Source organism: Lynx canadensis, chromosome D4 (assembly GCF_007474595.2).
Source record: "Lynx canadensis isolate LIC74 chromosome D4, mLynCan4.pri.v2, whole genome shotgun sequence".
Classification (NCBI taxonomy): domain Eukaryota; kingdom Metazoa; phylum Chordata; class Mammalia; order Carnivora; family Felidae; genus Lynx; species Lynx canadensis.
The window spans coordinates 82290157-82306133 of NC_044315.2; the positions used below are offsets into that span (position 1 = coordinate 82290157).

At 38.6% G+C, this 15977-nt stretch overlaps 1 protein-coding gene across 4 annotated transcripts in view; it reads right to left on the bottom strand.

Moving 5' to 3' along the window:
- The window catches only part of LOC115500147 (spermatid perinuclear RNA binding protein), a 140874-nt gene that overhangs the window by 30319 nt on the left and 94578 nt on the right, over positions 1–15977 (bottom strand). For all 4 annotated transcript variants that reach the window (XM_030294510.1, XM_032595675.1, XM_030294508.1 and 1 more), the window contains exons 6-10: positions 9197–9288; positions 8562–8657; positions 7348–7459; positions 6590–6687; positions 6272–6383 (exon numbers count right to left, since the gene is read on the bottom strand). In XM_030294510.1, the coding sequence (XP_030150370.1) occupies positions 6272–6383; positions 6590–6687; positions 7348–7459; positions 8562–8657; positions 9197–9288 (510 nt within the window). The remainder of the gene's footprint in view (positions 1–6271; positions 6384–6589; positions 6688–7347; positions 7460–8561; positions 8658–9196; positions 9289–15977) is intronic.

Below are 15977 nucleotides of genomic sequence, written 5' to 3' on the forward strand. Positions count from 1 at the left end.
CTCTAATGACAGTGATCAGGAAAAAAAAGGAAGCATAAAATGCATACAAGCGGACATCACTACAGATATTGCAGACAATTAAAAAATAAGATCTTATAAACTATTTCTAAATTTGGATAAAATGGACAAGTTCCTAGAAAAATACAATTTACCAAAATTCTGACATGAAGATGATAGTCCCTTGCCTATTAAGAAAATTAGACCCATAACTGAAAACCTTCCCACAAAGACAACCACATGACCAAAAGGCTTTGCTAATAAATTCTTCCGAACATTTAAGAAACATCAATCTTATACAAACTCTCCCAAGGAACAGAAAAAGAGGGGATACTTCCCAACTTACTTTATAAGGCCAGCATAACGTTACAGCCAAAACTTGACAAAACATTACAACAAAGGAAAGTTGCTGGCCAACCTAATAAAAATTTATATTTTTGTGAACTTCTCACAAAAACCTACACAAGATTGTTTGCAGCAGCTTTATTTGTTTGCCCAAAGCAAACAAGGTATCCTACAACAGGTGCATAGCTCAACAAACTCTGGCTCACCCATACCACAGAACAGTACTCCACAGTAAAAAGGAATTAACTACTGACACACACCACAACTTGGATGGACCACAATGGAATTATGCTGGGGGAGGACGGGGTGGTGAGGCTCTCAAAAGATCATATACAGTATAACTCATTTATTTAAAATTCTTGAGGGGTGCTTGGGTGGCTCAGTCGGTTAAGCGTCCAACTTCAGCTCAGGTCATGATCTCGCGCTTCCTGAATTCGAGCCCCCACGTCAGGCTCTGTGCAGACAGCTCAGAGCCTGGAGCCTGCTTCAGATTCTGTGTCTCCCTCTCTCTCTCTGCTCCTCCCTCACTTGCACTCTGTCTCTGTCTCTCAAAACCAAATAAACGTTTAAAAAATTTTTTTGAATAAATAAGTGAAGAAATAAAATCCTTGAAATGACAAAATCATAGAGATGGAGAAAAATACATGGTTTGCAGGGCTTGGGAATGGCTGAGAGGGTAGGTGTGGCTACAAAGGAGCAACACGAGAAGAGATCTTGGTGGTGGTGAAATAGTTCTGCAACCTGATTGTGAGGCTGGTTACACAAATCAACACATGTGATAAAAATGCCATAAAACAAATACAAGTTGTATCAATATCAGTTTTTTGGTTTTAATAGTGTACTTAGTCACATAAGATGTAACCTGCAAGAAATTGGGTGAAGGGTACATGCAACCTCTCTGTGCTATCTCTGCAACTTTCTGTGAAATCTGTAATTATTTCCAGATAAAAAGTTAAGAAAAAGAAAAGAAATGGAAAAAGAAAGAAAGAAAGAAAGAAAGAAAGAAAGAAAGAAAGAAAGAAAGAAAGAAAGACCCGCAGCTTTGTCGAAAACAGACACTGGGGACAAGGGCAGAAATAGGAAGACCAGATAGGAGAGACAACTGCAATAATCAGGGTGAGAGATGATGATAGGTTAGGTCAGGAACACAGCAGTGAAGGAGTTAAAGAAATAGCTCAATTCTGGACATACTTTGAGAGTAAAACAGACAGGATTTGCTGATGGTCCGGATCAGAGTCAAAGAAAAAGAGGACTCAAGGGTGAAGGTGTTTGATTTGAGTACATAGAGGGACAGAGTTCCCAACGACTGGGATGGGGATAACTATGTCAAGAGGAGATCAGAAGCAGGGTTTAGGACAGGAATTTGAGTTTTAGACATCTTAAGTTTGAGGTGTCTCTTAGACTTCCCCATGGAGACACCAAAGAGGACTTCGGATATCTGGGTCTGTGGTCAGGGCTGGTAGTAGAGATACATATATTTCATGACAAGGGACTAGATGAGGTTGCCTAAAGAGGGGGTATAAATGAAGAGACGAAATAGTCTGAGGACTGTACGCTGGGACACTTAAATATTCAGAAACCAGGAAGGTGGGGAAAAACAAACATAACTGAGGAGAGGGTGGTGTGGCTAGAAGAACCAAGAGAAAGTAATGATCTACAAATCAAATGAGAAGTAGTATTTCATGTCAGAAAAAGTATGTGACAATGACAAATGCTGTTGAGGATACAGGGCACCAGGAACTTTTCATACACTGCTGGTCAAAGTGTAAACAGATATATATAACCATTTACTAGATCATATCCTAGCCTACAGTAACTCCTGGATATACACCCCAGGAGGCATGTACAAAAATGCTCACAGCGACACTGCAGGTGGATGCCAACAAATGAAAAGACCTCCAATGTCCTGCAAAAGTAGACGGGTAAATTGTAGTACATTCATAATGGAAACTATGTAGCTATTAAAATGAGCAAACATAGCTATATGCAGCAACATGAACTTATCCCAAACAATGCTGGACAGAAAGAAGTCAATCACAGAATTCAGTTTGTTTCCCTTTCTATGAAGTTATAGGCAATGTCAAATTGTTTATGAAAGCATATACAGGTGGGAAAGCTATACAGAAAATCAAGGAAATGACTATCGAAAAGTCAGGAATGGTTAGTTCATGGGGCAAGGAGGTGATGTGGAGAGATAAATAGGTGTTTTCTGAGAAGCTAACAATATTGTTTCTTAACCAGGGTGGTGACTGTATATAATTTTTTTAATCATTTTTTAAGTGGTATATGTTTTATACCTTTATGTATACATGAAATATCCTAGCAAAATTAATTTGGGAGAAAAAACAGTGCTCATCTGTGTCAACTGTGGCTAAAAATTCAGCTAAGATGAGGACTGAAAACTAACTGCTGAGTATAGTAACATGAAGGTGACAATAGAGACTTTGGTAGAGCGGTGAGGAAAAAAGCCTGATTAGAAAAAGTTTTTTAAAAGTGAAGAAAAGGAGATGGGGCACATGGGTGGCTCAGTCAGTTGGGCACCTGACTTCAGCTCAGGTCATGATCTCACGGTCCATGAGTTCGAGCCCCACATTGGGCTCTGTGCTGACAGCTCGGAGCCTGGAGCCTGCCTCTGACTCTGTGTCTCCCTCTCTCTCTGCCCCTCCTGCTCACACTCTGTCTCTGTCTCTCTCAAAAATAAACATTAAAAAAAAAAAAAACAACTCTTAAAAGTGAAGAAAAGGGGAAAAGAATAGGCCACCCTTTAAAAAGTACTTATAAAGGGGAACAGAAAACGAGACCCTGTTGGAGGGGGCTGCAGAATCAGGGAGTTTGGTTTCATCTTTCAAATGGGAGATATTACAGCAAATTTTTACACTGATAAAAATGATCCAGTAGAACGGGAAAAGTTGATGCTAGTAAGAAAAGAGAGAATTATTGGAATAACGTCCACTTGTAGGCAAAGGGGATCGGATAAAGTAGACAAGCAGAAAGATTGGTCTTAAGAGTCTGGACAGTCTATCCACAGTCAAGGGAGTTTATCCAAAGTACATGAGTCCTTTGAACAAACAAAGTCATCAGATGAGAGCAAGGTGTTGGAAGAGGAAGTATGAAATGAGAAAAGGTGTAAAACTGTCATCTAGGACAACTGGAGAACTCTAGAACTTACAGGAGGATTGCCAGATACACAAATGGTCTATTTGCAATAGACCTAAAAGGGAAAAAGTCAAGGTGACTGTATTTTTCCCCCAATGATGTTCAACAGCCTGGTTCCAGCAGAGTTGGATTTCCCCAGTTAGAACTGTGCCAAGAAGAAAGGATCAAGGAAGTGAAGGCATGTGCTAGGGAGTGATCATTATGATGGGCCACTGAATCTAAGCAGAGAAGGGACAGAAGAGAACATCAGGAAGGTGAAGGACTCTGAGAAGGCAACAGAATCAATGTTGAGGCTCAATAACTGGAGCAAGGGTACCAGAGCGATGATAAGAGGCAGTTAGAAAGAAGGATGCTTGAAAATAAGATTATGGAGAGGGTACAGTTATTGAAGACAGGTCTAGGGTATGTCCACAGAATGGATAACTCAGGTAGGGTAGAAGACAAAACATTTGTGGGAGAGGAAATCAAGGAATTAAGAAGTCAGAATTCTGGAAAAAATCGTCTGAGTGCATCGTGAAATCACCAAGAATTACAAGAATAAAGTGTGAATGCCAATGCCAGGAAGCTAGGTGCTAAAAACATGAAGATATGAGGAAGAAGACCATAAGGGTCTGGAGGCAATGGCCACGGTCCCTTCCTCCTATAGCTAAGGCACAGACAGGTAAGTGACTGCCAGGCTCATGCAGCTAGTAACTGATAGTGCTTGAGTGGAAACACTTGACAGTCTGGTTCTATTTTAAGCTATAAATTGACAGACCAATAGTTGCCAAACTAATGAGAAAGACCTTTAAAGTTAAAAAAGAAAAAAACCCAACAAAGTCACATAGCAGTAGATACACTTTTACTATCTAGTGAAAGATAAAAATACAAAACCAAAAGAGCTGCTATGAATTCAGTAATTCAAACAAAATTTTCCATACTAATCACAAAAATCTCTAAAGATATTTGAAAATTCTATTCAATCCACAGACAGTGCTTAATGTCACATGGCTATGTGAATCCTTTTCAAAAACTCTTTGCTGCTGTGTGAGCACCCACTGGAAGGTGTCTTTCATTGCACAAATACTGAGCACTGGTTGTTTTGTTTTGTTTTGTTTTTTCTTAATGTTTATTTATTTTGAGAGAGAGAGAGAGAGAGAGAGAGCGCGCGCACACACGTGAAGGGTAAGGGGGCAGAGACAGAGAGGCAAGAGAGTCCCAAGCAGGCTCCACACCGTTAGCTCACAGGGCTTGATCTCCTAAACCATGAGATCATGACCTGAGCTGAAATCAATCAAGAGTCAGATGCTTAACTGACTGAGCCACCCAGGTGACCCTTGAGCACTGGTTTTTAAGTTATACAGTAGGACCTGGAGAACTCCTTACCTCTGAGGGGTTTACAGCATAAGGCAGTGATTCTCAAAGTTTTAGTCTCAGGATCCCCTTATCTAAAAAAAAATTACTGGGCACTCTAAGAGCTTTGTTTTGTGGGTTATACCTATCAATATTTAGCATATTAGAAATTAAAACAACTTTAATACAAGAGTATACAAAAAACATCCCATTAAACATCAGAGAGATGATGCCATCACATGTCACATGCAGTCTCTGGAAAACTGCACACTATGGGACAAAGAATGGAAAAGACCAAAAAAAAAAAAAAGCCTTGGTGCTATTATGAAACAGTTTTGGTTTTGTGGACTCTCCCTGAAAAGTCGTTTAACCCCTGGAATTCTGCTGTCTAAATAAACAGACTGGGCCATTACACTACTTTTGTCCTATAAATTAGAGTAATATCCATTGTGGGAGATGGGCTGGGTCCCAAGTGAAGAACAACTAGTGGCCAACATCCTACTTTCTAGTATAAAAGGAGATGGGGGATGGGGAGGGAACATCTATTGGGCACCATGAGGTGATAAGTGATTCACATTTGAGTATCTGCTATATAATCCAGGCAGTGAGTTGGGCATTTTATTTTTATTTTTATTTTTTTTAAATTTTTTTTTTCAACGTTTATTTATTTTTTTTGGGACAGAGAGAGACAGAGCATGAACGGGGGAGGGGCAGAGAGAGAGGGAGACACAGAATCGGAAACAGGCTCCAGGCTCCGAGCCATCAGCCCAGAGCCTGACGCGGGGCTCGAACTCACGGACCGCGAGATCGTGACCTGGCTGAAGTCGGACGCTTAACCGACTGCGCCACCCAGGCGCCCCAGTGAGTTGGGCATTTTAATCTGACATCAGACAATAAAGTGGAGGTAATAACACTACAGAGAGAGAGATGAACCCGTTGCTCAAGGCTGAAAGCTAGTAAATTAGTGGAGGTTTTAGCTGGAACCTAGGCCATATTAGGTTCAAAACTCTGAGTTCAGACACATTAGGTCAAACGGAATAGTGTACTGAATTTTTCAGTATACTTTTTTCTCCTCCTCTATATCTTTCTCTTTCTTAGTTACACAACACTTCCAAGCATGACAAAGATCGAACTGGTCAGTGACAGTGGTAACATTGCCTCCTAGCTTACGGCTTTTCTTCTTCGACCAGGGGTTCTCAAAGTGTGGTTCCTAAATCTATGCAGTAAAGTGGCTTGGAATCTGGTCGACATAGCTAAGTGAGTTTGTCACTAGTAAGAATAAATGATAGCAAGCTAAGTCACTGATGGGACAAAAGGAAAGAAAGTCAGGAAGAAAAGCAATACATGACTTGCATTAACAATAACACTCCCTTAGCTCTAACAAGCGATGCATCCCATGAACATCACCACTGCCCACGTCCAACCCCAGTAAAACACTCACCTTCTTTATCAGTAACTGACCAGGAGTATTTCTGAAAAGGTTTACTAGATGGAAGGGGGTCCATCTCCAGCACTTTATAAATCTGGCCAAAGGCTGATAGTCTGAGTGCATGCTAAAGAACAAAAGATTATGTTTATTCACATTTTAATGGCCATTCATAAAGCCCTTATGACATTTAAAGACATTCATTAAATGCTATCCTTATGATGGCAAAAGACCCTAGTAACAGACAAGAAATAAGTGTTTAAATAGAACACTTCAGAAAATAAAGTTACGATATCTCTCTAATAGATCACTGTGACATGCCCCATCTTCTACCTGTGCACTGTGGGTAATATCTTCCTTTTGCTGGATGGTCATATAGCTCAAAGCATCTGTTGGGTCTCGCTCACAAGGATCATGAAGACCAGGACCACCTTTGGCAAGGGCAAAAGAAAAACACAAGAACCATTTAGAACTGAGTTTAGAATTCTATGAACTAACACAAAAGAGAGAAAAGAATGGAAAGAAAAAAAATAGCTGAGGAACTAGGTTAAAAATCTGCTCAATTAAATGGAATAAAAAGGACACTCTCTCATTTTCAATATGTTAACACTCAAATGTCCTTATTTTACTGGAAGTCACTTGCATCTAACGACAAAATTGGGTCTTACTCTGAGAATTTAGAAACAGCATGATGAACCATCCCAGATCTTTAAAGGGATTACATACATAAAATAAGACCAAATTTAATTTTTCCAAATTAAAAACCTGACTGCAAACAGAACGAACTTCATACATTTTAACCAAACATCTACATTTGAAATTCAGCACTCTAGGTAAAGCAAATTCATAGCAGACACAATATCTTATTAGTACCTTTTATGTTAGTACATATAAAACAAAAATTACAGTTATTGAAAGAGAGTTTTATATCATGTTCCCAACATTCAAACATTCTAGTTGCTAACATTCCAAGCAAAATAACACCTACGCATCATTTTCCTGTGCAGAGGACAAATATAGCACATATTTAGAAAAATAAACTAAAATGAAATTTTTCTGATTCTTCTGCCTCCAGAGTTTGAAACCCTTACCAGGAAGTAGTATTCCAGATGCCAAACACTCCATTACTCGTCTCAAGGCCTCCCCAGCGCCCAAAGGTCTATTACAAGTACCTATAGACTTTTCACATATAAGCTCTAGTGGCTAGAAGATATTAAATTACAAATTAGTACATGCACCAAGTGTTAAAAGGATTCCAGTTAAACGTGAGCTGACATTTCTATCTACAACGGAGGCCAAAAAGGTGAAAGTCAACTTAATATTTAGGGCCCAATTAACTCTTCCTGCTTGATTTATCAACTTTTACCCCACCAGAGTTTTTAAATTAATCATTTTTGAGATAACATAGAAGACATTTTGTTACAAAAACTTTATTTTGGGCTACCCTGAAAGGATCACTTAAGAAACTGTGGTCATCTAGTTGATTTAACAAGCTTTATGTATCAGTTAGTAATAGCTAATAACTAATCAATGTTTAAACCCAGCCCACTTATCTCCTACTTAACCTAGGAAGCCATCAAACCACAATAAGACTTCACACAGCCTACCCCAAGTACTACAATTAGAATAAACAAAGGACCAAATCTCCACAGTTAATAAACTAAAAACGCATGTACTATGTCAGAGCAATAATTGCTTGATTAATCTAAAATGATCCATTAGAGCTTTATTTGTTTTATAATGTTCTTCACTGTGGTATTGATTAGGTCAAGCATAATAATTTCTAAATGAAATAAGTTTTTGCACGATACATTATAAACCATGCCTGTAGTTGTAATAACTGTACTGTTTGCCTGACTTTACTTACTAAAACAACCATATTTTTAAATGTCTATACTCAAAGAGAAAGAGGATATGGGAGCCATATACAAGACATATCAGGTAATTTTTATTTTAAATGGAAGTAGCCCTGAAAGAGAAATGTGTCAGTCAAGGAGGCTTTCAGGGGCACTAAGTGAACAGTAATCAACCATCAGTACAGAGTAAAGTGCAAGAAGTCTCTTCTAACAGGCATAGAACCTTCCTGTCAGAAAAAATATCTCAGGCTCTGTAACATGAATATGATGAGATAGGAGGAGACAGGCTATATGTGTAAAAAAGTATCTGAAAAGATGTACAATTTTTTTCTAGAACAAAAACAAGGCGCATCTAACTCAGACTTTAGCCATTTTACAGTAACGTGTAATTTCTACAGGATTTCATCTGACTATAGCTACAGAATTTGGTTTTAACCATAAGTACTTACCCATCCTTTTAATGGTGCCCATGTGGGAACTCTGTTGCACAAATCACGCAGAATGCGGAGGACAATTACACATGATTTTAATCCGTTTGCCCTTGCCTAAAACAAACAAAATGATTCCAAAATCCCTGTTGAAATCCAATCTTTATTTTAAGCACATGGGACATGGATAGGTTTTTTAAAGTGAATACTAATTATCCAGTCATTCATCAGTTGTCAAGCAAACCAAAAAATCAAGTTATTAAAAGTAGTAAAATTGTAGTTTAGAAAGGCAGATTTTAAAGAAGAGGAAGCATATTATTAAAATAGCTTTTATAGCCTCCTGGTAATCCCATTCTGGGCAACCATCTATCTTAACTTTCAGCTTTTCTCATCCCTGTTTGTATTTTATAAGCCATCATTTGAAATTCAGAGTACTAAGCCAAAAAAGATTATGTGATAATTAAACATCATTAACTGTAATAGAAGTTGTACTCTGCATTTTACCTAAATTAACTCATTTACTCCTAAAATAACCCTATGAGGTAGAAAGCGCCCCATTTTATACATTACGTGCACAGAAACCATTAAGTGGCAGGTGTTCCAAATGAAACCTGCACAAGGCTACAATAACAATAAGATAATAACAAAGAGCCAACCTGAAACCATTTGGCATGTCGAAGAGACGCCAAGGCGTCCAGGCATTTCTGCCTGTCCAGTAAGTCCGGAGGATCTTTCATCGCAACCTTTTCTAATAGGAAAACGGGATAAAGAGAGACAGATACAATTTGACCAAGGGGTTCCTGTCAAATTACCAAAAAATAAAAATAAAAAGAAGAGCAGCATCTGAATGAACTAATAAGACTCCCAGAAGATTTCACGATTTGGTTTTGTTGCTTTCTTCTTAAATTACGTGCACGATGATTACATAAGTAAACAGTCATCAGAGCCATTCTGTGCACAAGTACAACAGGAGCACAAGAGCATTCATCCAGTAAACAAATACATGACCACTGCTACATACAATCTGGGATCTTATTAAGCGTATGTATAACATTACAGGGACACAAAATAGGTACATAGCACTTTTGCCTTTGGTGGGGTGCAAAGAGCACAAATCTGGGACCAGGAGCAATAACAACTTTCCTTTACAGAAGAATTGCTGATGAGTTCTTGAGGAAAACTGGGACTCTCTCATGTAATCAATTTGAAATTTACCAAGAATACACGGAGTATAATTTTTTTTAACAACTAAATAAACTCATCCAACACGAAAACCCTTCACAGAAACTCTGCTCCACTGATAAGAACTCTTCAAGCATCACCTTAACTTCTCTCATTACTTTCTTTTCTAAAACAAAATTATTAAAACTATAATAATGGAATACACTGGAATATTTCAGGTTTTATATACCCTTTTTTTAAGGGCAGCAAAGAATTGTATCTAATTACAGTTATCTGACTTGCCTTAACATTTTAAAGTTGGATTAGATGGCCCAGAGCAGCAGAAGTAAGAATTCAAACATGTGATTAATGATAAATATCCATATCTGAGAAGATGTCACAATTCTAAATCCAAATTTGGATCATTAAATATATATTTCCTCTAAGCCACTAGGAAGTGAGTTTTTAAACGATATTTGCTGCAATATTTATAATGCCTACAACATACAAATATTTCCTGAGGAATCATTCTTTGTCTAATCCAGTGCAATCAGATGCACCGTTCTCTTGTAAGAACTCTCGCAGATGTAGGAGAGTCCACCCAATGCTTTTTCCTAGAATAATCATAACAGTCACAGAGGCAGTATGTTTGTATGGGCCAAATGATACATTATAAATATTTTTAAATGCAACACAAGATCACTGATACTTTTTGGATTCCTTAGTTATTATAAGATTCTATTAAGGCACTGTACTATATATTCTGACAGACTGCCATTAACTAAAACCAAAAGCATGATGCCCAACAGAAAACAAATCTATGAAAGAATGAACTGTGGCTCTATCAGCTGCAACACTCGAAAGGCTAAAGTGCTACACACTTATTTTCTGACCAGGTGAGCTCTACAGCAGATATTTGCATTGTTTCACATTAACCTCTGCCAACAAAGCCACAACACAGGCTCTCATTCATTGCCCCATTTTACTCACAGAATGGGAAGCCTCAAAAAAAAAAACAAACAAACAAACAAAAAAACAACCTATTAATGTAATTTATAAACACAGATATATTATGAATATGCAGCCATATACTGTGGGTGTTCACTTCACCAATGATCTAGTTCCTGATTTGCTTAATTCTTTTTAATAACATGAAACATACAATGAACTCACTTTAATGTTTTTAAGTCAAAATGCTTAACTGTAGTCAATACAAGCATCTGTGTAAAGCTCATGTACCAGATAAAACAAACTACTGTAAATGAATGATTAGACTCTCTTAAAAGTTAGACATGACAAAGGTTGACTGACTGCTAAATCATGTAATCTCAAGAAAAGGCATGGATAGTACTTTTATTTTTTTAAGACTTTGATCTTCAAATTAAAAGTGATGCAAGCTAAGTTTTATTCAATCATCTTAGTAGGAGTGTTTGGAAGGTGCGGGGCGGGGTGGGGGGGGAGGGCTGCAGCGGGCAATGGAAGACAGGAGTGAGTCAGAGGAAGTTTGCATAGGAAAAGACAAGGCAAACAAAAGCTCTTTTTGACCTTTCTGGAACTTTCATCCAGTGGTTGCAGCTTATAAATAACATCTTACGCTCACTGCAACACATATATTTTAAAAGGGGAACAATGGCAAAAATATTTAGATAAATTCTTTCATCCCCAAGGTCAGATTATAATCACAAACTCTTATAAAAAAATAACAGACATCATCTTGCTACAGACAGTCAACATTTGGAGGCAGTAGATTCTGCTAAAAAGAGATGAAAGGCACAGGCAGTGAACAGAAGGCTTGCACTGGACTCCCTTCACATCACCACCAGAATGACCATGTTTCTTCATGCTCTCATAGTCAAAAAGTCCAAAGATCCAGAATGTTTCAATATTCATGAGAAAGGAAACAGGAGAGGAGATGTAATAGTTCATCTCATTTTGTCTTCTTCAAAGCTTATTTTAAAACAGTATAAATTCATATGGCACTGTAGTGTTACTTATAAGCCCCGCTTGCCTATTTGCTTTCTAGAAAGATAATATAGTTTTATATTTTTTTATTCATTAAGAAAAATAACATGGCTATCACAGACTTGCTGCAGGAAAAACAATGCTATTCTCGTAGCAGAACCTGAAGCTTAACATTTCTGTATGAACTTTAACACGGGTGTTTCAATTTTGTGAAGAACTTTTCTGATAAAAAGACATTTGGAGTCTTTAAATTACAAACAATGGTATGGTGAGCCATTTCATTTTCCTACAGTGACCAGTAGAGCAGATGAGAAACAGCAGATGGGATGGGCTTGGCGAGTGACAAAAATGCTGAAAGCAAAGGCAAACAGCTTTTCCAGTAAACTGGCAGAGGGCATGAAGGTACATAAAACATTCTGAACAATGGAAGCACTGGAAGACAAGTCTACTATGCCTAACTTTGCTTATTTGGTTAGAGGTTAGATCAGTGACCAGAAACACACCACACTGCAGGAAATGTTGGTCAGTTTCTCTCAATCCCTTTCCATGCAAGCAAACCCTCTGTCTCTTAACAAAACACTAGCCTGTTTTGCGGTGGGGTGGGGAAAAGCCAGAACAGGACTGTGTTAAATGAAAGTTACAGGTGTGGAACCTGGGCTCTTCTAAGGTAAAATAATTGTGCTGGATTATCATAAAGGCCTCCTTGACAACCTGGATGTAGCTGGGCTACTGAGTTCACGCCGACAGAATTTTCTAGTTAGCCTGAAGATATCCTGGCAGCCCCCTCTCTCAATTCTTGAGGCTTTGTGAGAGCAGATATTAGGCACCAAACCATTGTCCGTGCAAAACATCTGGCCACAATAATGCAGACAGTCAAATGAGGCACTAAGGTAGAACAGAGAGAGCATTGTTCTCCTAATTTATGGCAGAAGTATCACTCGGTAACTTTTCTTCAATGCCTCAGTAGGCAGCCGGCCACTAGAAAGATAATGGCTAAAGATCTGCCCTGGATAGTGTGGGGTCTAGCAGCTGTGGAAGGCAGGAAAATAAAGCCTACTGCATCATTATAATCCCAGTTGTGATCTCTGGACTGTGAGAATCTACTGCTTTCCACTTAGCAGGGCTCATGCTAGTGAGATGTGTCAGAAGTTATGTGAAAGGGACTCTGGGGCAACTTCTCTGTGAACCCCTAAATATTGAGAACAGAGGTTCACCTTAGCCTTAGCCACAAGAGTCGCTGTAGGCTCCCTATCCACCTGGTTTCACACTGCATTGTAAATATAATAAATAGCTGACTGACTACCCTCACAGCAAATATACTTCTTAAAATCACAAGCACTAAAAGAAGCCGAGACTGTATAAGGCTGAGCATAACTAAATCAGCTAAGAGGCTCCTACACTCATTCTAAAGAGTAATGTGAGCAGAGGGTACACTGGACTCCAAGTGGGAGGAGCTGGGAGAAATGGGAGACTTTCTTCATTTATCAAACAGGACAATTATTTACCTCATAGGGCTGCTGTGAAGGTTAAATTATATATGAGAAAGGCTTCTAACGCAGGTAGTTATAAAATACTTTAACACAGCTAAATCTTCAATATATACTGCTTGAATATCAAGATGCCCATTGTTAATGCTTCTTACACACCAGACAGTCCTATTTAATCTGGCAATGTGCTCACTATAAAAATTCATTTAACAGATTTGGGTGGCCACCTACTATGTATTAGGTACCACTGCAGGCACTAGGGATAAAGGACACGGGTAAGGAAAAACATACCTACCCTTGACGAGTCATAACCTTTATAACAAATCAGCTCATGATTAGCACTGATTAGCACTGCAGCAAATACAGAATACCGATTCTAATACTACACTTCAGTGGATGGTTAAGAGTTTACCTGTGTTTGGGTTCAGTTCCTCAGAGCTATCAAGTACATGCCATTCTCACTGTGAACTCAAGGCAGTTTGAGTGAGTGAGTTTGCACTGCGAATCTTTTTAGGAAGCTAAGTGTAACTACCACTATTTATTGAGCAAATACTTTGTGCTGGGTATTGTATAGCTCACATTACATAAATTCTCTCATTTGACCTCAAACTACTTTCTCAAGTATTTATTAGCCGCAATTTAAAATGAAGAAACCTGTCCGAGATCACACAGTAAGAATACCTAATGGAGTTAACGGGCGCCTGGGTGGCTCAGTCTGTTAAGTGTCTGACTCTTGATTTTGGCTCAGGTCATGATCTCACGGTTTGTGGGTTCAAGCCCTAAGTCAGGCTTTGCACTGACAGCACACAGAGCCTGCTTGGGATTCTCTGTCTGCTTCTCCCCAGTTGCATGTGTGCTTTCTCTCTCTCTCAAAATAAATAAATAAACTTAATAAAAATATATTTTAATTTTTTTCATGTTTGTTTATTTTTGAGAGACAAAGCATGAGTGGGGGAGGGGCACAGAGAGAAAGAGACACAGAATCTGAAGCAGGCTCCAGCCTCCGAGCTGTCAGTACAGAGCCCAACATGGGGCTTGAACCCACAACCCATGACGTCATGACCTGAGCCAAAGTCTGACACCCAACCGACTTGAGCCACCCAGGCGCCCTTACACTTAATTTAAAAAAAAAAAAAAAAAAAAGAGTACCTAATGGAGTTAAGAATTGAACACCTGACTGCCAGGCACAAAGGTCTGTGCTTTTTCTCCAATGCCTTCTTTAGCAGGAAGCACATGGTAATGGGGAATGGTTATTCTACAGGGCCTTCAAGTAAAAGGTCAGAGTATGGCAAGAAGACTGACAGCACAGGAGGAATCTTACCTGTGAAACAGTAAACAATACCAAAAAGATTCACTCCGCAGTCTGGCCACTGAAAACGTAAACAGTGATCTGAGTGAATAGTTAGACCCACTTCTGCAGAGACAACCCTGAGGAGCTAGGTGTGATGTTTTCACCTGCCCCAGTCCTCTGCTTCTCCCTGCTTGCAACCATGCTTTTTCCTTTAAGATTTTACCCAAATATGTAGCAAGTGAAGAGAGGGAAGAGAATGATGTGAGCGTATATGTATTGTGAATAGTTGGTTTGTTTTGTGGGGAGGGGAGATGTTGAGATTCTATAGGAAAATGTCTCCTCAAATAAAGTTACATCACATATTGTTCTAAACTTTGAGAAAAAAACTGAGTGGACATTTTGAAAAGGGGTATATCTCTCAGTCTTAGAAATTTCTGGAACCCAAATGAATCCTGTACCTTTACCCCATGCAGCTGAAAAAAACTGCATCAAGGCAGGAGGAGTTGTCTGGTGTGAGGAAACAAGTCCTATAGAATCGTACAGCCCAGGTCTCAAATGCTCAGTCATGCTGGACCCTCAAAGTTGCTCAGGAATACCCGAAACTGCAGCGCAGATCAAAATGAATCTTGAAAAAGCCCAGGTTAGACAAAATGTGCAAATTATAAGAGATAACAGTGAGTCAACATAGCTGGGAGGTTAAGGACAATATTTGCAAAGCAAATCTTTCTTCCATTCAAAACGAGAGGAAGTAATGTGTTTTACACATTACATCCAGGCAGATTCTTTCACCTTATCTGATCCCACACAATAATGTTAACATCAACTGATGAGATTCAGCTGATAAGGGTATTGGGATCCCTTAGTAACCCAAACACCCTGAACAGAGACTATGACTCTCCCACTTTACTACAAATTCCACTCTACAATAACTAGTCTTCTAGTAAGGGTTGTGTACACTAAGAATTTGTTTCCAGCTTCTGTGAACAGAAATTAAAGTTATAAAGGTAACAGACTAAGCTTAAGGGTATCACAGAAAACTATGACATAATCTCACATAAGTACACAAAACCATGAGGAAAAAAAGAAAGCCTTATGTTCTCTTAACATTTTCAAAGAAATAACAAAAGAGATACCTACAGCTACAAGCAGATGTATAATTAATCTAGTCTTTGGCGATTTCAGTCTTTTTCTCACCTCTCTATACTATCTCTATTGTTAATAATACCTATAATTATAACTATTCTTAGAAGTGGTTGGCTTTACACTAGAGGGTCAAGTAGAACACAGCTTACCAGAAATAACAGAATTATCTTGACACTTCAGAAATCATTTTATAGTTCTACAGTTAATGGTGAACTGTAAAGCTGTTAAAGAAATTAAGCTGCTTAAGATTGGTTCTTCAGAGGTATGACAGGTACTATATACAGCAAAAAAAAAAAAAAAAAAAGAAAGAAAGAAAGAAAGAAAAAGTACTGGCATAAACCCAACTACAGATTGGATGCACTTTAATTTTGAAATATGACTCATTATGTGTCT